This window comes from Polyodon spathula, chromosome 10 (genome assembly GCF_017654505.1).
Source record: "Polyodon spathula isolate WHYD16114869_AA chromosome 10, ASM1765450v1, whole genome shotgun sequence".
Lineage (NCBI taxonomy): Eukaryota > Metazoa > Chordata > Actinopteri > Acipenseriformes > Polyodontidae > Polyodon > Polyodon spathula.
Window position 1 is genome coordinate 27,566,124 of NC_054543.1, and position 22,681 is coordinate 27,588,804.

At 38.2% G+C, this 22,681-nt stretch overlaps 1 protein-coding gene across 3 annotated transcripts in view; it reads right to left on the minus strand.

Annotated features, from left to right (window-relative positions):
- Positions 1-451: 451 nt before the first annotated feature.
- Positions 452-22,681, minus strand: part of LOC121322045 (histone deacetylase 4-like) — a 282,533-nt gene continuing 260,303 nt past the window's right edge. For all 3 annotated transcript variants that reach the window (XM_041261508.1, XM_041261507.1, XM_041261509.1), the window contains 5 exons: positions 22,033-22,151; positions 19,250-19,383; positions 8,924-9,008; positions 3,205-3,346; positions 452-1,776 (listed from right to left, as the gene is read on the minus strand). In XM_041261508.1, the coding sequence (XP_041117442.1) occupies positions 1,737-1,776; positions 3,205-3,346; positions 8,924-9,008; positions 19,250-19,383; positions 22,033-22,151 (520 nt within the window). In that variant the 3' untranslated portion in view covers positions 452-1,736. The remainder of the gene's footprint in view (positions 1,777-3,204; positions 3,347-8,923; positions 9,009-19,249; positions 19,384-22,032; positions 22,152-22,681) is intronic.

Genomic DNA, 22,681 nt, shown 5'->3' on the forward strand with positions numbered 1-22,681 from the left:
ACAAACAAAACAATCATGATCAAACTCAATACCCAATAAAAATATGATTAAGGTAGTTGCCAAGTGGCTCAACATAAGTTGGTTTTTAAAATTGAAGCTCGGGTTTAAATCTTGACCTCCAGTTTCTCAAGTGTCCCACTCACAGCTCCCTGGTAATGCAGGGTTATCAATCTCTGTACATGTGATTATAGACTGTATACACTGTTTAACTCGTGCATCTCATTTTCTGTGTATGGTCCTATCACACTAAAATCCCAAACACCCTCACAGTGACCAGCAGTGCCCTCAAGAAACGTCCTGATTGACGCCAAGTGATGTATACATGCTCAGTACTGTCTGACACTGCTGTGAAATATGTCAAATTGAGGCAACCCAGAAATAAGTAAAATAATTATCTATTACTTTTGTTTGACCAGTAAAATAAGAATCTCTTACAAGACGGTTCTGGTCAAAGAAACTTCCAAACCTTTGGAAATACACATAGAATTTTCCAGCAAATGGAATTTCAGTTGCAATTTGTGTTTAACTAAGCAAGGTTGCATTCCAGCATCATTATAACCACCCTCACTATATCAATTTACAAAACACCTTGCATACAGAATACGTTATGTTATAGGTTAAGGTCTGGCATATAAATATGGCCATGTACGCAGTACATTGTTTAAAAAAATATTCCTATATAGTTTGTTAGTGTGTTCATAAAGGAAAAAGCCTTGCTTTATATGCTTGCAGTATTCATGGAATAAGAGCTAGAAGCAAACTTTCGTGCTTTGGTTGTTTTGTATTCATATTATTTTTTAAATGGCATTCTAATTTGCAAAAGACAATTCACTCTTATACAGTACATGCTTTAAAAAAAAAAAAAAAAAAAAAAGTATTTGGTCAAGTATGCTAACTGTAAAAATCAATGTCATTTTATAAAGTAATTTTATTACAACAATGTTTGCCCCTTAACTGGCAACTACCTTACACATGGTTATTTTATGTATATATTGTTTTTAATATAACAGCAAAAGAAAAAAAAAAGTTCTGAAACACAAGCTGTTGGTTACACCACTTTTCCTCGTAAACATGCTGAAGAGTTTAGTCCACCGCCGTGCTTTGGGCGTTCCAAGTGTGTGTGAAAAAGAAAGAACGATGAAGAATCCTTCTGTTACGTCACTTGTTTAAGGCATTGTTCTTCTGAATTCATCATGAAATCCATCAGTTCAAAAAAAGGCACAACGCTTTAAAATTGGAGCCTGAAGCCCAGTCCCTCAGCTGTATCCTCTTTCTTGGAAAGTGGCTAAATTTTTTTTCTTCAAACAATCATGGCAATGTCTTTTAGTTTATTTGTAAGAGATAACAAATGTCTGTGAATAAGATCCAAAAAAAGAAAAGCAGAAGTAGTAAAAGTCATTTTGCCTTGAACGTTGAACCAAAGGTAAAGTTATAAGCTCCAGCTTTCACATCTACATATATATCTCTTGTTTTTTATTTTATATTAAACTGTCCACATACTCTACCAAATGCGGCGGCTGGCTGCCCCTTTATTTCAGAACGTACTACAGAATGAACGTGTTGCTTTCTAGAATATACTGTTTTCTTCCACCCGTTCACAGCTCCCACACTCGTTTTCTGCCGGATCCCTGATGAAACCCTGTAAGAGGATGTTGGCAAAACGAGGGGAAAAAATAAAATGGACTATCTTGCAAGATACTCTGGATCAGGAACGCAAGAAGGGGCTCTGTCTGCTGTTACAGAGGTGGCTCTTCCTCCATTGGCTCATCTTCTGACCTGAATAGGTACAGAGAAATAAAACTAATTTATGAGAAAAGAATATAAGATAATTAATGAACAAGAGGCCATTCAGCCCATCTAAGCTGGTATGGTTCCTACTAGCTGATTGATCTCAAAGTTTTGTCAAGTTGGGTCTTAAATGATCCAAGTGATTAATTATCAACAGCATGACAAGGTAACCCATTCCATACTCTCACCACTCGCTGTGTGAAGAAACGTCTCCTTCCCTCTGTCTTAAGTCTGTTTCCGTTTAATTTTCAACTGTGTCCTCTGGTACTAGTTTCTGAGATACACTTAAGGTGTTGGTTCAAATTCAAGACTTCAATCATGTCTCCCCTAATTCAGTTCTGTCACAAAATCTTCGTAGCTCATTACTTTAAGCTCTGAGAATAGTCTAGTTGCTCTTCGTTGGACTCTCTCCAGGGCTACAATGTCCCATTAGTACTGTGGTGACCAGCATTCGGCACAATTGCTTTGTTACTTGCCCACTTAATGGTTTTTACTTTAACTGAATTAGCAGCAACACAGCTACCAAATCAAACGTCAAAAACCACTCTAGTGCAAGGTTGAAGACTTTGGTCTAAACATTATATATATATATATATATATATATATATATATATATATATATATATATATATATATATATATATATATATATATATATGTTGTGTGTGTGTGTGTGTGTGTATATGTGTGTGTGTTTTTACTGTAATTTTGCATGGCATTAAAGTCCGGCTTTGGCTGTGTTTATTGCTGCAAATATACGTTTATTCAAAAGTCCAACTCTAACCTGAAATATTCACAGTCTTTACAGTACTGTATTAGATTTTTGGAATAATTAATCAATTTGACTCTAAATCCAATTCTCTCATAAGCTCTTGAACATTCACTGATCCAAAGAGGACTTTGTGGTTCCTGGAATAAAGGATTTTCTCCACACCGCAAATTAGGCATTATTGTTAATACTGGCCGCCATTCTATTTATTTCAGTTGTGAAATGTCTTTAAACAAAGATGAGTGCATCCAGATCATTGTGATCTGTGGTGCAGACAGTCAACAGGGTGTAACTGCCTCATTTAACAGAGAACATCCAAATTGGCATGATATATAATATTACCTGTGATGTCTGAATTATGGGTACAACCTGTAATATTTGACATGATTAACCTTTTCGGTGTCAAACATGATAAATCTTTACATGGCACTGTGTTTCCCCATGTGCCAATGCCAGAGAACCACTCTATTGCTTAAAAACAGATAATGAAAACACTTTATAAAAAACCAGTTTCATGAAAAAGCTCTGAGCACAATAGTCAATGTAACATCACAACTGTAATGCTGCCACATCAGGGTAAACCGAGTTCAATGAGTGTAAAATACGGCAGGGTGATGACGAAAAGGAAGAGGGGAAAAGTCACCGACCTTTTCTCCATGCTTTTGACTCCCACCGACAGGGAGGCCATGGCTGTGACTGTCTCCGTTTCTTCTGTCTCATGCTTCTGAGCTTCGATGAGAGAGTAGTCCACAGTGGAGGCTTGGCGCTGGAGAGAGCGCCAGTATTTACCTAACGGGATAAACACACATTAGTTTACAACATGGCATCTTGCTTTTATGCAACTGCCAAATGCGCTGTTGAAGGGCGGGCTATCAACATAGACCTGAAAAATTAATCAGCATCAGTGATATAGTAATGTAATATGCTTTCTTGAGGTCTGCTTACTGCACTGGATTAGTCTTTTGTTCACGGGGCGGAACTATGGCCCCTGATAATGTTTATTGACAATTAGTAAACATATACACATGAAGAGAGGGGTTCCGCCTCTTCAAGGCCCAACATTTACTTGATCGATAGACACGATAAACAGGAGGGTGGCCACCGTCTTTGAGGTGACCCGACATATGAGAGGGGAACCGTCTCTGAGGTTACCCGACATACGAAAAGGCTTGCGAACCGGAAAGAAAAACATGAATTAGTATTGTTAACACAAAAGAGGTTCCGGCTCTTCCTGACCCAACATATACAGTAGGGGGGTTCTGTCGCTGAGGAGACCCGACAAACAGGAGGGGGGCCACCGTCTTTGAGGTGACCCGACATACCAAGAGGGGCACTGTCTCTGAGGTTACCCGACATACGAAGAGGCTCGCGAACCGGAAAGAAAACATAAAGTTAGTATTTGTTAAAACATATAATGCGTGGTGTTCCGCCTCTTCAAAGCCTAACATAATAGAATGGGGGTTCCGTCGCTGACGAGACCCGACAAACAGGAGAGCGCCACCGTCTTTGAGGAGACCCGACAAACACGAGGGATGCCACAGCTTGGGGACCCTCACATAAAGGCATCAGACCTGAAAGAAGAATCCCAAAAGAAACATACATGCAGATGGAAGGGTTTGGCCAGGGGTCCCTTCTGACTCATGGAGAACCCTCCTCTATGAGGTAAATTAAGTGGAGCTTAACAAAGGATTGGAGAAAGTGGAATCACTAACCCCCCAAAAGATGGACCCCTGGCTCCCCGCTAACGCAACGTGAAGAAGAAAAAAGAGAGAACCGCCAATGCATAAGAAGAGAGAAAAAAAAAAGAAAACATTTAGATGAAAGAAAACAAACACTTAACGTGACAAAGGGGTTAGTAGACTGTACCCTAATGATTATGTGAAGACCCTCTGCACAGTGGAAAGAACCCTTTCTTTTAATTTTATTTCTTAGGGGAAAACTTTGGTGGCCCAGGCAGAAAGGTCGTCCCCACTCCGGACATACTAGCAATGGACTGATGTGCGGTGGATATTTCAGATGATGAAGAACGAATATGTTTCAACTGCTGATGAAGTCCAGCGCCCCATATTTTTAATTAAATGCTGGTCAATGTTGGCTTTTGCAGCTGAAGTAGCTGCCCCTATTCTAAATGAATGAGGAGTGTAGAATTGCGAAGGAAGATCTGCTCTGGACACCACAGTGGAAAGATGTGTTGAAAACTAATGCCTTGATACAATGGACCGGCTTGAATTGATAAACAAAGGGTTGGAGGATGAAATGGCCTTGCATCAGTTGATCTGTTTTTGAAATGCGAAGAAATAAGATGAAATGAGAATCTGGGATGAGCTTGAGGTCACTGCAGCGGATACCGAGGGTAGGAAAGCTGGCAATAGAAGGAACTGTATATTCAGAACATCTCAAAAACCTGAAAAATGCAAATAGACATATGACTTCCATAGATAAATCATCAAATGGAGAAAAACAGCCATTGCGCAGAATTGAAATCAAGTTACTGAGAAAGTCTATAGAAATAGGCAGGCGAGCAGAAGAAGGAGCCAGAGAGCACTTGGAAATTCCTCGTAAAAGGAGACGAACCGCTGGAATTGATAACAGAGTTGGGGAATTGATGGACATCAAGTGAAATTGATGCTGAATTCCTGACAAATATAGTCTGATTGTAGCTAGTGCCAGACGTAGAGAGTCCTTTGCATGCACTATGAACGCCATGATCCAGTCCTGGTTGAATGGAGTAGGATTAATCCTGCTTTGTAAACAAAAAGTTACATAACATGCCCAACCTGTAGAGTACGAGGATCTGGTAGATGGGGCAAGTGCTGATGCCATGTAATCTTGAGCTGAATTAAGAAGTTTATTAATAGTTGGATTTAGTTGAAAATCAGCTGATTGAACTGTGGCATTGCTGCTGGATATTGCAGAGCTATGGGCAGCAAACTGTGGAATTTGGAAATCTGTAAACGAGAAAGAGCATCAGCTGCATTATTAAAAATGCCCGGTAGGTGGCGAGCTTGTATTAGGAAATTATTAGAGACTGAAATCCATACTAGCCGCCGCAACAATTGCATGATAAGAGGGGAAGAGGAACGTCCTTTATTTATAATATGCACTGTAGTTGAATTATTACAGTAAAATAGTATTGATTTCTTAGACCAGAGATGACCCCATAGCTGGGCAGCTGCTACTATTGGGAATATCTCTAGCAGAGCTGTGGATTTTAGATGAGGAGATATGTTTTCGATTTCCTCAGGCCATGTGCTGCAAAACCACTGATTGTTAAATAGACCTCCGAATCCCAGAGATGAGGCATCAGTAAATAAAGCCATATCGTGTGGAGCTGAAATGAAATCATCATAAAACATAGAGAGACCGTTCCAGTGCTGAATAAGCGCAGACCACATTTTAATGTCTTTCCTAGCTTCTGAGGAGATATTTATATAGGAGTCCAGATTTTCTTGCTGTTGATGCCAGCGCTAGCAGTCGAGACATAAACGTCCTCCCCTGTGGAATGATACGTATTGCAAAGTTAAAGTAACCCAGCAATGAAAGCACTGCCCGTTTTTTAATTGTTTTACTGATCTGAAAATCCTGAATGAGCAAATGAATATGGTTAAGTTTAGACTCAGGCAGGCTGGCTTCAAACTTTTCTGTATCTAGAATGATTCCAAGAAATTCCAAAGAATGGGGACCGATTGATTTCTCTTCTGAAAGCAGAACGCCAACTTCAGAAAATAAGCTTTTAAGATTGGACATCGCTTCTGCTGCTGCATCTGAAGGAGGAGAAATTACTAAAAAATCATCCAGCAAGTGGAGCAAGAATGGGACATGATAGACATTAAGAAGAATCCAGCATAGTGCTTCCGACAGGGTATCAAATATCTCTGGGCTGCTGCGGCAGCCGAAAGTCAATTGGGTGGCAAAATAAAACTTCCCTTCCCACCATATACCAAACAGGTGACGGAGAGAAGGATGGATTGGCATTTCTTTAAATGCATCTGATATATCTGCTTTTGCTAACCAGGAACCACAACCTGCTAATTTAATTGAATGTACTGCGTCTGCAATAGTGATGTAATGCAGGGAAAATTGATCTTGGGGAATTAATGAGTTAATGCTGCTGGTGCTTGACCCCCGTGGTGCTGAAAAATCAATAATGACACGCTTTTTTCCTGACATTTTCCTCGTGGCAATGCTGATAGGATTAATTATATATACTGGAAAAGGAGGCGCTAAAAATGGACCGACTATAAATCCTTTTATAATTTCTTTTTTGATGAGAGATTGCACTAATTGTGGTTCTTGAGTCGCTGAATAAATATTTTTGCTTTTGAACGAGGAAGAAGGAATTTGAGTCAGAATTTGAGTCGGTTGAAAAACCATTTTTTAATCCATCGATCAGGTAATTGATAAAATTACTGTCGGGATGATTCTGTAATTTACTTGATAATGCCGTGATGTTTATAGGAGTAAAGACTGTGAGCATCGGGGAAAGTCACTTGTGTTTTAAAGGGCAGATTGTATCAGCGAGAGCGTCTCCGCAACTGCTGCACATGTGGATAAGATTGCATTGCCTATTCGAACAGAAGCCAGTATTGAAATTGTTGCAGATTTGTCTTCCTCCTGAAAATCTAATACTGCGCCCGTATTTGTTTTTCCTTGTGGATTGATCGAGGGGAGCTGAAGAATGTATAGGATTAGGTACTGAAGACCTGTATGAATTAGCGGCGAAACCGGGTGCTTTAGAAGTTGATGCAATTGCAGCTTTAGGGCAGAGGGATGTTGAGTGAGTTGTTGAAGCACAGACCCCACATGCGTTAGCTCTTAAACCACCAAAAATTCTGTTAAATAGATCTGGGTCAGGTTGTGCCCAATTGATGATGTAATTATCTGCTGCCAATATTGCTGCTGCTTTTGCAGAGAATGCTTTATGATACTCAAAAAACATAGTCCCTCCGTATCTGTCAGACAGCTCCACGATGTAGTATTCGTAGGAGTCCAATTCAGCTCTGCGGTTAGGATATACTGAGCATAACACATCTCTGAATATGGAGAAAGCAAGGACAAATTCCCCTAATGTAAGATTTTTAAGCAGTCTGGGATCTCTGGATTTTAGAGTTATTGCCAAATCTCTGCAATCCACTACTCTATGGTCCAAGAATTCCGAAGTCGTCATGAATAGTGAAACAAGATTAATGTCCTTACCTTCGAGAATGTTATGTCTGATCTTTGGAGATATAGTGTGACGTCTAGCTGCAGTTGGAGAGGAGGATCCGTATGTAGATGCAGTAGCAAGGTTGTATATTGGAGGATCTGGTTCGCTGGCTGAAATTAGGGCTGGACCGGAAGAAGCTGTAGGCGCCGCTGCAGTATTTGATGCTGGAATTAATGACAGCGCTGTATATTGTTTTCCTTGTTCCATATTAGACACCCTTTTATCTAGATCCAACAGTTGAGAACTGACTAAAGATAGAGTATCGGCAAAAGGCTGCATAAATGATTTTATCTCGTTAAATATTTGCGAATGTTGGATTTCAATGGCTGGCTGCTGGTTAGCGGTGCTAGTTGTGGGGGTGATTTGATCCGGAATAGACTGCCTGCTGCCTGTTTTAGGATGCTGAATGGCTGGGTGCAGCTGATTATGTTTTTTCAGAGGAAAGACTGGTTCTGCTGAGGCTGAATTGCAATAGAGAATAAAAAGAGACTCTCTATCACTCCCTGCTGGAAACGCGTTACCGTTTTTAAGGAGGGTTTTTATCAATTTATTCATGGGTCAGTCCTTCCAAAACAATCAATCCGGAGGGGCGTCCTGAGGCCGAAGTCGCTTGGATCGGCGCAGATTCGATGTTTGAGTGGCAGGAACGGTAGGCAACATTTGAACTGGAACCTGGACGAGAGACTGATTGGGAGCCTGATCAGATGTAACTGAAATACCAGAAGGGGAGAAAAAACGGAGACTGGATGGACCCTGGATTGAAGCTGGAGAATTGAATTGAAGAATGATCTGGTAATGACGAAAATACTGGGAATCCTCTGAATCCGATGACAACTGCTGTAAGTACTCCATTATTGAGGTATACGAAAGTTGATGGGTCTTGAAATCGCTTAGGTTTATGCCAAAACGAAAAAACACAAGACAGCTAGGTAGAGGTGACTAATGTTTAAATAAGGTAGATTTAATTGATGACAGGAGATGATAGGTTGTTGGTGCCTAGCTCCGCCCCCTGAACACCACTTATAGGTTAACATTATATGCCTCGGATTTAATGATGTGGTGGACAGTTCCATTATGAACTGCAATGCAAGTCTTTTTCTTCATGCCGCTCATTTCATAAATCTACTTTAAAAAACAGATGTGCATTAGTATGTACTTACCATGTATCTCAATGACCTTTTCCATTGATTGTACAGCATTTGGGTTTGGCCTTTGCTGCAACACCTCTTGTGGAATGGGACTGAGCTGTAATCAAATCAAATAAAAATCAGATCCTTCCAATTTGCTAAGCAACATTATACAGTACCATTACGGTTTATGTTTTTGGATTCTTTACTTCCAAATGCTTTACATGGAACGGTGAAGTGCACCTTATAATACTGTCTCGGTTGTTCTAGAAATGGCCGCTGCAAGCTTTAGAATACAGGCTCAATTAACCCTTCAGTCATTTTTGATAGATTAAAAAATTACTGATATTCATGAAACTGTTCTAAAGAAACCAACAGTATTCTTTAGAACATGAATACCAAACTTTATTTTATTCATTGAAAATAAATATCCGAATGGAGTTAGAACTTAATACATATTTATTGTAAGTAGTTAATTCAAAAGTCAGTGTTTTATTTACCAACGAATGTTGTATGTATCACATCACTGACTGCTGAGTAGAGGTACGCCTTCTTTTTATAAACCAGTATGTCTAACATGTGGGGTTTTTAAAAATTAAATTTCAGATTTTGAAGTTCGTTTTTTGGTATTTATTTACTTGAAATAAATGGACCACTTCCAGTAGTTAGTAAGTTTAACTTTTTAAAATTGTATTTGAAGATTTTGTCATTACAGCTGTAACAATTCACTACTGATCACCACTGCGTATATACTGGAAGCGTCAATTAAACATTCATTATTAAATAATCTCCCCGATGTCCTTTTGCAGCCTTGCACCTTGCAGCCTTGTAGTATGTATATTACACTTACGCATGTGCTAGTACAGCAATATAAATGTTTCAGTTATATTTGAAGACTTTGGAGAAGACTTAACACATTTCTTTGCTTCTTGCTTTTGAAAAATAAAGTGATCTCAATGATATCAGATAAGGACGCTGGTTGTTGATTGCAATTCTGTGCTGTAACTGTAATCGTTTTCTTACTGACTGTACCAAAATATAGTTGGGAGGGGGTTGTTTACCTTGAAAACATGCAACTTCAGTTCTAGTATGACTACCGTTTCAGCCACATACTTTCAAGACATGCACTTGCACTGACAGCTTTGATTATAATCAAGGCCCTTCATTTTAGGTTTGTATTTTATGTAGAATTTCCTGGAAGTGTATTGGCGTTATAAAAAACAATACCACCAGTCAGTGCAGTTTCCCTGGGGTAATACTGGGGTGTGGGTGCAGATGCAGCTAATTTTGCTTCTTTTGGCAGTGAACACTAACAGCTGTCTCTGTGACCATATAAAGCTGGTGAACCTGTATCCGCATTACAGTGTTTTAAAAAAAAATTGCCTCTATTGCACTGAAACAGATTTATCGTTTACATAAAATATACTGGATGTACCAGATTCCCTTTGCTATAAATCATTACTTTTTTTTTAGATGCTTAATTGGGTCAAACTGATTTTTAGCTTGTTAAAAAGTGAAAACAAAGTGCTTGATTATAAAGTATTTTACATTATTATAGATTTTTTTCCCCCCAATCACAGTTTCTTTAGCTGATAAATGTGTTTCAAAATGAGAATGAAAGCCTTTTAATTCAGAAAATACCAAATACTGTATTTAAAACTTCAGATATCGGATGATTAGATTTCCTTCTGTCTGTGTGTTTTCCCTCATGTATAAAGAAAAAGTGACTTAGCCAAACATTTCATCGTGAAAACATTCAAAGTGTGCATCCCCCACATCAAAAACTACAGCTTACACGAGAAACATTACACCACACGACTTAATGTGCCAAAACGGGAAAAGAAAACTAAGCTAGGCTGACTTTAGCAAAAGCTGGAAGTTATTTGAATTAAAACAAATAAGAAGTGAAAGAGACAGGGGATTGAGACTCTCGTAGTGTGGAGCGAGGGATACTATAATCCTGCTGCGGCACGACAGAAACCTCAATCAAACCACTACCGCCATCTGCCCTGATCCATCTCCCCTTTTATTCAATCAAATGATATTAAACTCAAAGAGAGATGCCTTTACTTTAAGTTTCCACTTTATTAGTTCAAGGCCATTGTCTGCTCAAAGCTGCAGCATATCAAGGCTGGAGAATGCAAATCAAGAACAAAAGGGCTTTCGTGGCTGTTGTTTATTTTGTCTGAAATAGACACGGGCCTCTGCAGCGCAGGAAGTGAATGGTACACAATTGTCAGGTTTTTCAAAGAGGTTAGGATATAGCCAGAAGTGGCAGCACTCTTAAATTTGGGTACCAAAACAAAAGGTCTGTTTTTGAAGGATATGAGACTCCAGTTTCATCACTGATTCCCCACCAGTTCTGTTTGGCTTGCTTTCTTTCACAGACCTACATGTGGACTGTGTGTGTGTGTGTGTGTGTGTGGTGTGTGTGTGTGTGTGTGTGTGTGTGTGTGTGTGTGTGTGTGTGTGTGTGTGTGTGTGTGTGTGTGTGTGTGTGTGTGTGTGTGTGTGTGTGTGTGTGTGTGTGTGTGTGTGTGTGTGTGTGTGTGTGTGCGCATTTCCACAAGTAGCATTCTTGATTCTTTCCCTCTCCCTAAAGCAAGCAGTCAAGAGCACTCGAATATCACATTTCCAAATGCTCCACCATTTGACAAGAGGTACTGTAGCTTTTAAATGTAGCCCGCACAGAATTTGGTAGACATGTGAAGCATTTTCCATGTTACGTGTTCTTGCTCGAAACGAGCCCTGACTGACTGATGATTTTGATTGACAGCTCTGGCACATGCCTGTAAACTTTAATGATGCAAGTCCACACCTGACTGGCTGACTGTTGTGACACACACGGCTGTAACTAACATTTACTGTGGCTGTTTATTTGACTTTTACTAAAAAAAAAAAAATCGGCAGGTTCATATCCTTTGTTCTTAGTGGTCATAATAATAATAACAATAATACTAATTTTTAATACATATTTTTCCGAACATATTCCTCGGAAGTACAAATACCATTTGGTTTTTTAAGATAAAAAAGTATATACTTTTATAAATTTAAAAAAGGTGTTTAAAAAATGGAAGTATCTATGTCAAATAATTCATGAGCATGCGCCTTTATTTATGTCAATCTTCAATGTATTGTTTTTTTTGGCATCAGACCAATAAGTGTTAACATTATTAGTTGCTACCTGGTTGTCTCAGATGGGAAGCTGCTAACTAAGAAAGCTTCCATTACCTGTTTATTTGTATTGCTTGCTGAAGCCAATTTCTTTGACCTTTATCTACGTGAGCCCTAAAGCAGCTGTCTTAGTGATCCTGGCCAGCGTTAAACTGGTGGGGGAGAGGGCAGAGGTTGAAGCATGGGCCCTCCACCCACCACACATTCCATTACTTTCACTGCTAGTTTGTTTGAGTCACCGTACAAATAACGAAATACCTTTTATTGCAACATTTTGCAGCCTTAATAATTATAATAACAATAATATTTTGCAATGTAGACAAAGACTCAAATAAAAAATAAATCACTTTAAAATTCAGAATGCATTTTTAGAAAATAAAGCCTTTCAAACTCACCCCAATAATTTAGAACTGAAACTTCTGTGCTTTTGCAGAGACAAAATAATTTTACAGAAGTCCAACTTGGGCAAATATTAATTTCAATTGAAATTTCAGCAAGGCCATTCAGATGATCTTGTGACACTATTTTTAGACGCGCAAAGCTTCTTTCTCCTGATGCCACAGTTACAGTTACAGTCAAAAGGATTTACAATTCAATGCTAAGGCTTGGCTACAATTTCAACAACTTTTCAGTGTAAAGATAGTTGAGCATCCCCAGCGGTGATCTGGACACAGCAGCTGGTAAAGCAGTTACAGCTGAGTAGATCTCCAGATTCAAGTTATCAGCATCAATATGCAATTTTCACTTAAGGTATTCATATCTGTGATGATATCTCACTCCTTTAAGCACTTTGATCAACAGAGGTAGAGCATTTGGCATATTCTGCCTCTTGTGATGTAAAGAATGTGGTTAATTTTGGATATGCTCCCAAGCTTTTGGCCTCCTTTATCTCTGAGATCTTGCATTTGAGCACCACTAGGATACAAACATTTCATTATTGCTCTTTTTTTCCTTCACATTAATAAACAATGCACTAACGCTGTAGGATTGCTTCACAATTTTCTCACAGTCATTTGAGTTTACTCTATTACTCTTTCTCTCCATTGCAAAAAGCAATCGATCGCCACTTGATCATGCAACACGTGGTTCAGGCATAATTAAAAGAAAGGGCACGATTGCTGAATTTGTTTTTCTCTAATCTGTGACTTAGTTTACCCTCATGTGGGCCCTGGGCAATTGCCCTGATTGCTCCCCCGTAAAACTGGCACTGCCTGTGTCTGAACTCAGTTAGTCTCACTTCAGAAACAGGCCATCTGAAATCAACCCTGACCCCACTTCCCAGTACCCCACTCTTTGATATCGTCCACTACACGCTTCCTAAGTGCTTTGGACTCTAATTGCTCCTTGTTGATTTTTTTGATTATCAGAAAGTTTCAAAAAGGAGAGGGATTACAAAAACTTTCCCTCAGCCCCTTCCTAAATAACCTTTCCTAGACAAAGAAGTATTCCATAAAGAGGTGACCACTTTAAAAGGAGCTATTTGTCAGTGTCCTTTACTGTCAACTCGGTTTAAGTTGAAATCACACCATTGTTATTTTAAAGCAGCTTTTTACTGAATGAGTTTTTGTCTTCAACAAAATAAGTATTTGGAGCTTGTACTTCCGAGTACCTGATACAACAAATCCCTCAAAACAACACCATTCTTAAAAGGAAAACCAATAATCTAATGTACAGCTCTGCAGTGAGTTGTATTTCAACCACATTAGAAGAAATACTACAATCTAAAACAATTGAGATGTTGTGGAAGGGGTGTGGGTAATTCACTGACTAGGAGACAGACAGGTGCCCAGTTTTATTTTCAAACAGTTCTTGCTTTTTCCGGCAGAGGGCACTGTTGACTGTGGGCTGCCTATCAACGATGATAGACAGCACCACGGAAATACCACAGCTGGTACGTGAACAGCAAGTGCACTCGCAGGTGCTCAAAGAAATAATAATGAAAACAGAAGGCGAAAAGAACAATGGAAAATAAAACAGTAATAAAACTACAAATAAAAGGTGCTGCACTCGGCAGCGTTATCCCGGTCGTCGCTACCCGCACGACCCGGATCACCGTCCTACTCTGTAGGCTAACTAGCCTGTTCTGTCACAATACGCCGGGGTCTGCCCAAGGGTTCCCCGCTCTCTCTGTCTCGCTATGAAACTCTCTTTGTTTCGCCTGATTCCCGGTCCTGGATCAGAGCTTCCGCACTCTCGGTGCGTCTAAGTGGGCAGACCTGAGGAAACAACGGATCGTTAATTTATAGGGCTAACAATCTCCCAAGACCCGCCTCTCAGCCACTCAGAGAGGGGGAAAGTCTACACACCCACTTTCCCACCTCCCCGTGTCACTGCCATGACTCACAGGCGGTTGTTGGACGCCTGCCACCCTCTTCCTGCAGCCCATGAACACGCCAGCAGAGTCAGCACAGATCTCTCCCTGTTACAGATGTTCAAATCGTTCTGATGTAAAGTGAGCTATGTTATTTATTATTATTTCTGTATAATTATAAGAGTAATGCATTTGTATTAAATAACTGTTCTTGGCACGTATTGGTACAAATTGTGCAGGTAAAGGGAAAAAGATTTGCTTAATATACTTTATATTATGAAGGCTGATCTTAGCTTGCATATTAGAAAGGTGCATGACATCCGAAACCCATCATGTAGCTTTGTTATTTTTTATAATTTCCCAGTATAATTCTATCGTACAATTTACCTCTGTGCTTTTATGTAAGTTATTATGTCTTGTGTAGGTTCTCTTATTGTTGACACCCAACATATTACTGTAAAAATCGCTGTACAGGTCACACTGACGTAAAAGTCGCTCCCCCCTTTTTGAGACTTAAATTTTAAGAAGAAATTCTATTTTGCTTTTCAAAATAATTGGTTCAACTCAATTTAAGTACAATGTCAAAGCATAGATATAATACTACTACTGTAAATTTCCCGCAGTAACAATATAAACCACTGACATGTGGTGAATGGATTTAAAAGTAATAATTAACAGTGTACCAGTGAGTAAAATCAAGTTATACATTCTACATCACACCCATATTAACCTATTTTATTGAGCTTATTAAGTACCCAAACTCTTCAAGAACATTTCTTTGCGTTAATGAACATTTCTTTCCAAAACCAAATTTGGACAAGATAGTTCCAGCAGCACTGGCTTTTACAAATCCATTGTATTAATTAAACTTTTCAAGAAAAGTATAAACAGTGTTGCTTGCATCAATTAAAAAAGCAAAAATCTAAACAATAAACTAAACAGTGTGCCATCTAATAACCAGTTAACAAAACATCTTAGTGTTGCATACACCAGTAATATTGCATTAAACACTTTTTGTTTTCTTAATCAGAACCATAACCACACACATACTTTGCAAGTGTACCACTGTGTTGCACTGACATGAAGAACAAGTTACAGTATGTGTTAAAGTTATTAAAAGTACTCAATTCAAACTAAATGTTTTCTATATCAGACCATAAACACTTTCTTCCTCTATCAGTTCATTTTTCTTGGGCTATATTTTTTAATTTGTCTATGTTTCGTGTCCGGTCACGTACAAAGCCAACAACGTGCAATTTCAAACTGTTGAGTAGCTTTTTTGTTTTTTGTGTGACCGTCCTACTTTATCCTGTCTCAAAGGCACCTGCATTGCAGTGCCTTTACAACAAACGCAAGACTTAAGTTTACTCAGCTTTCTGACCAATTGCTGTTTACAATGGATCCCAGGGATGGGTTCAGTCTGAATGTGGACAAATTAGTGGCTCAGGAGGATGGGAATAAGGAAATTCATGGAGATAGAGAGCCGTTATGTTAACAGTGAAGCAGTATAGCTGTGACATGTTCATATTCCGAAGATTGACAACTTTAACCACTTTGTTTTTTTCTCCACTACATTTTTTCTCCACGTATGCATGTCTGGGTCGAGAGGAGGTCAGTCAAGAGTCTGAAAGCTTGCGTATAACATTCAAAATGACTAATGGTATAGAGATAACTAATTAAAACTTTTAATTAAAACAGTGGTTTTGTGTTTCTACCTAGCAACTTGACCTGAATGCTGTAGATCCTGAAAAAAATAAACGGGTTGTTGACAGTTAAGTTTGTGAGCCATAACTGTGGCTGTAGTAATCCCATTGGTATAATATTGTTTGTGGCACTGGTACAGTAGTTTAATAGACGCATTGGCGGTTAAGTCGCACCGCTGTATTAGTTGCCCCCCCCCACCCCCTTTTTTTTAAAGACCCAAAACATGGCTAGAAAATTGACGTATACAACGTTTTTTTACAGTACCTTATTATAAATCACAAAAACTTAATTGTATTCTGGAACCACTACTAAGCATAGTGTTTTTCATACTTTGTTTTTCAAAAGTCTTATGACATCAAGGGGTTCTGGTTACATACTACTTGAGAAACTTGCCTATACATTATGTTTACAACAAGCATTGAGATATCTAGCATTGAATAACTTTTTGAGTGAATATTTCTTACTGTATTTTGGAATCTATCTTGCGTTCATTCAAATCAAACAACAGCCAAAAGCGCAGAGCTGCAGCTGGGTTTCCATATAAGTGCGTGGCGATTCCTCCAGCTCACTCTCTCTCACGCCCTGCCTCTCTATCTGTTTCATCAAAGGCTGCAGGACACAGCCATTTCAATACATTCCAGCTTTATTACATTACAGATTCCGTGAAAGGTCCTGATAAAACATTCCTACTTCCTGCTTTTTGATGTCAATTAAGAACGTTTTATCTCTACTATCCTCCTTTTTACTCTTAACACGCGCAGATGGAGCCATCAAACAAATGAGTGCCATTTGATCTGCACTGTAAAACTGTAAAGTGTGACATACGTACAAACTCCACAATAGCATAATTTCCCCTGATTCCCTCTGGTGGATGAGGTAGGGACTACATCGTCAAGCTTGCCCACAGTCGGTGGTGACCCTTGGTCAGAGGCCAGCATTTGCTTACTGAAGCACCCTAACCAGTTCCAATGACAGATGGCATCCAAGCCTGACTCTAAGGAATGCCATACCAAGTTGGATTATAATTGGATTAACGGTTCAGAAAATATACCTAACAGTGTCACATTTAAAAAAAAAATTAAACCCAGTGTCACTATTCATTTGGCTATAATAAACACATGCCTGCTTGAGTTAGATCAGCCCGATTTTCAGAAAAATAAAACGGATACGTGGCATTCGTAAAGATTGTTTAGTGTTTGTTTTTTGTCTTAGCCAATACTTTCAGGCATGCATCATTTCTGCTATGACCCGAGGCTGAGACCACCAGTTAAGCTCATATTAAGACGCCGCTGCGTTGATGTTAGGAGATGACTCATGGTCACGCTGACCGAGGCTGCACATAAAGATTGAAGCTACTTCCATTGGGCAGCTGTCTTGGAAAAAAAAAACATTTTAATACGCTTTTTGTTTATTTGTTTGGATTTCAAATCAAACTGGAATATTGGCATTGCATTTTCATGGAATTTCAGCTAGACACCGGTGTTGATAATAGCAACAGGCAGCGATTGGGCACTTTATGTCCCTTGAGTTTAAACTGATTTGATTAAGCTGTCAAGATCCTAGGTATATATATATATATATATATATATATATATATATATATATATATATATATATATATATATATATATATATATATACACACACACGTACACAGAGTGCTAGTCAGAGCTTCCGTTTCCCTTCAGACCGTGTCTATGGTAACGGCTGAGCCTTGACAACTACGATTGCAAGCATTTATTTAAAGTATTTTAAAACCTCCCAATTTAAAAAAAAGTCATTCTTGTCATGTTTGCTTTATAATGATTTTTCATTTTATTTTGTATACTTCACACTATTGTTGTTTTATTTGTTCTGCATTTCAATAATATGTACTTGTGAAAGTACATCTATATATATATTATATTTATACTTCTACTATTATGTCAATGCATTAAACTTCTCTTGTGAATGTATATCTACCACATGGCCTGTCTGCCGAGATGTATTAATCCCAGTTGATGGTGTAGGCAGCCAGAACTATGAGCAGCGCTTTGGGTCCTTTTGTATCTTCAGCCAACGCAATCACCCCAGTGCACCAGAGATGCCTTAACTTGACATTTCTATTATTTTTCAATTGGCGCTTAAAGTATGCCAAAACTTGATCTATAAATAAAAAGGTGTGGCTTGCTTTAGCATAGTGATGGAATATCATATTTGCAAGACATGTGAGGTGGTCTAGCACTTTTGCAATATATAGTAACTAATTTTAATCCAGGTCTATTTGTAAATGAGTGTTCATAGGTTTACTCCTCTGCTAAAATTATTAACTTAATAAACTTGTAGACACAATCAGCCCAGACCCAGTAGGCACTCAGCCCAGACCCTCAAAGAGCCACAGGAAACTTACCACTCAATAGCTTGTGCTAAAGAACGTTGTTAGCAAGTTTCGCATGAATTGAGTCTCACCAGATATATGTTGAAATACAATTGTGACATACAGCCAGTGGGACAAAAAGAGTGAAAGCATCTATTTACCCTCATATTCATATACAATCAAAGACCTCTGCTAAAGAAGGTGCCAAGCAGGTTACATCACCATTGGACAAGTGGCTTAGTAAATACATGCAAGACTGTGAAGTATGACATGCTGTATGTACGGACCTGCACCTCCACAACAGCCCCCTGTACAGAACTCTCTCAAGGGACTGCTCAAAAACAGAGTCTCTGGAAACATAACTTCTTTCATTGAGCATTTTAAATTGAAAACACTAACATGCCACCTTGTAACTCCTTTAGCTGTAACTATCACATGGATTAATTTTTTTATAGAACAAGTGTTGGACGTTCATACAGTGCTGCAGTTATTGAGCTCATGAGGATAGCCATAAACATTATTTGGCTATCTTCATCTGTGGAATGACTAGAGTACTTCTATAAACGCTCTGTACATTTATTAAATACAAAACGATCATGAACACTGAACAAAGTTAACCTGTTTTTAAAATCTACCTCACATTAGGAAAATGGCCCTGATATGGAACTTAGATCTCAGTGACAGGTACTGAAGTGCTGTGTTTGTGTTTTTGTGTGTGTTTGTGTGTGTGTGTGTGTGTGTGTGTGTGTGTGTGTGATGTATTTGTCAAACATTCAAACACAGTACATTTTTTTATTATTTATTTTTTTCTTACCTCGTTTCCCAGTAAAGCAGAAACACATGTTTCGGATGCATCACAAATGGCGGTGAGGTCGTGACCCCCTTCCAAAGCCAGCACCACGCGGCCCCCAGCCAATCCCATCAGCTGCTTCGTCAGGTAGCCAAAACCTGCCACAGGAAACAGGAAATGCAATAAAGGTCAAACTTTGGTGGGTGACTTTGGCTCTTGGATCGTGATCAAAGGGTAGAGGGAAAAAAAGGTATTACATCATATTTTTCTCTTTACAAAAAAAGACACTTGGGATTTACTAGGACTAAATACATAATACAAGCCAGGTTCAATGATAATAAATGCAGCTTAGCAATTTGGCTTCAGTCTCCTTTTGATCTTTGCTTTAATTTATACTTTTTTTTTCTGGAAATCTCAGATACTCAAGAAAATGTATGTTTTACTGGCACACTAGACTCAGAAAGGGCCTCCAAGTTAAACAAGATCTAAATAAAAACACTGTAGTTTGGCATCGAGTACTACTAAATTCTTCTGCATTAGTGGTTATGGAATAGTGCTACAAAGCTGAAGATGAGAACATATGTATAATGTTGGTTTTAACTGATGCATTTTTAAGTCATTACTTTTGAGTTGTTTCCTGAAGGGAAAAGTAAGAGATTAGTTTAGGGAGAATATTCCAATTTCTGTGTTCTCATTCAGCAAGTGCAATAATGGTACTGTACCATGGCACACAGGTAATAACAGTTCAAATATATTTGGTATATTGACATAATTGTATAATAATATGATACAGTGGCTCTCAAAAGTATTCACCCCCCTTGGACTTTTCCACATTTTATTGTGTTATAACATGGAATTAAAATGGATTTAATTAGGAGTTTTGCCACTGATCAACACAAAAAAGTCCATAATGTCAAAGTGAAAAATAAAATCTACAAATTGTTCTAAATTAATTACAACTACAAAACAGAAAATAATTGATTGCATAAGTATTCACCCCCTTTGATATGACACACCTAAATAAGCTCTGGTGCAACCAATTGTCTTTAGAAGTCACAAAATTAGTTGAATGGAGTCAACCTGTGAGGAATTAAGTTGTTTCACATGATTTCAGATTAAAGACACCTGTCTCTGGGAGGTCCCACAGTTGGTTAGTACATTTCCTAACAAAAACTACATCATGAAGACGAAGGAACACCTGCTGAAGTCTGCAAGAAACCTGGGACTGGGGAGAAGATTCGTCTTCTTCCAGCAGAACAATGAACCCAAACATACAGCCAAAGCCACACTGGAATGGCTTAAAAACAAAAAGGTCAATGTCCTGGAGTGGTCCAGTCAAAGCCCGGACCTCAATCCAATGGAGAATATGTGGAAAGAGTTGAAAATTACTGTTCACCAGAGGTTCCCATCCAACTTGACTGAGCTTGAGCAATTTTGCAAAGAAGAATGTGCAATGCTGTTAGAGACTTATCCAAATAGACTCATGGCTGTAATTGCTGCCAAAGGTGCCTCTACCAAGTACTGACTCAAGGGGGTGAATACTTTTAAGAGCCACTGTATGTCTCTTTTAAATGGACTGCATCTGAAATAAAGCAGGCACACCGTAATGTTTTATGGGATCTACTGTGCAGTACAGAAGCTTTGCATCACCTACATGAAATAAACATCAAAGACACTACAAAATAATATCGCAAAAATGTCTACCAGAAGCCATAATAGTGGTAAAGTATTTTGTTAGATTTGAAAATGTCACATCTGTCAATTTTTGTCAGTTTTTTGTTAAGTATATGAGAAAACTACAAAGCAGTATGCAATTTAATATGTTAACGTAACATTATTTAGTGGTTTCATTTGACTTTATGCAGTAAAATTAGTTATATAGCAATGCAAAACTTGTGGCCATAGCTGTATAGCTGTTAGTTAGCTGGCTGTAAAATGGATAAATATATGAGCTTTTCAATGGGATACAATATGGGTTGCTTGACTTACATTTTACTGCACTTTAAAATAAATATGACCTGTATACAATAGATTTTTTTTACAGCAGAGCTGCAAATATATGTTTTTAATAAATACTGTAATGATTTCCATGATTTTAACAAACACTTGATCAATATCAAAATATAGAATGCTGCTATGGGGCTTTACATTTATAATAGCGCTTCCAAAAGCATTTCAATTTCTTCTTCATGTACTGTACTTTTCAATATAACAACACTGTATGCAAGGTGAATGTGAAAGAAGTTATGTCTGATGTATTTGTGATTGCTATAGTTAGCACTCTATACACCAATAAGCTGAATGTGTAAATTAGATTTACTACAGAAGTTGTTTCTACCATAGGGTATTTCAGAAATGAACTTGTCTATTGCCACATTCTTCTTATTTCTTGATGATGCTAGCTTGTGCAACATTGGTAATTTTAAGGTAATTTGTACCCATTTTTAAAGCAAGTGCCATCTTTCAACTTCCGTCATCAGCATATCGTTTATCATTATGAGACGATGAGTATTAAAATTGTGATTTTGTTTAAAGGTGGCATTCACATTGACAAACAGGTGAAAAGTTGGAAGAAATTACTTTAAAATTAGCAACATTGGACAAGAGGGCCTGCAAAGGATTCGGTATGCATGGAAAACATATATTGCAATAGACAAATGCATTTCTGAAAATATATTATCCAGTGAAGGTAACTTCCCAAGTAAATATTTCCTCTCCTGTTACAGACCCTTGTGCTTTGCTGCACCATGTACTGTATGATGGTTAATAACAATTGCAATTGTTGAATGTGTTACACAGGTACTTACACTTTGCAGTGACGTTGTATCCTCCGAGTGGAGACGGGTGCCCCTCGACCGCATCGAATCCTGAAGAAACCAGCACCACGTCGGGAGCAAACTCATTCGCAATGGGCATTACCACAGTTCTGCAAACAAGCAACAGCAAGCATAAAGACTGGGAGGTTTTTTTTTTTCCCTAGTCAGATTATGCTTATAACAGGAAATAAAAATATCAGATGAAGTCCTTCTGGAGTGACAACCTTTTAAATGTTTTAAAATACAAATATATATATATATATATATATATATATATATATATATATATATATATATATATATATATATATATATATATTTGTATTTAAAACATTTCACATTTTTTTATTAAGGTGCTATATCTTTATGGATACACTTTTTAGTTCACTTAACTAAACAAAGTATTATTCTGAAAGTATTAATTAAAAGTTAAAGTAGAAATTACAATAATTACTAACTTTTATTTTTTTAAATCATCACTATAGCAAACAGCAGGTCAGAAGGGTATGGTATGGAAGAATTTAGTCAAAAGTTACCAAATAATCACATTTAGTTCACAGTTAAACATGACTATGCGAACCTGTTCGTGGATCTTTCTGGCTGGTCTGTTTACAATGCTCATGCGCTTGTCTCCTGTGGT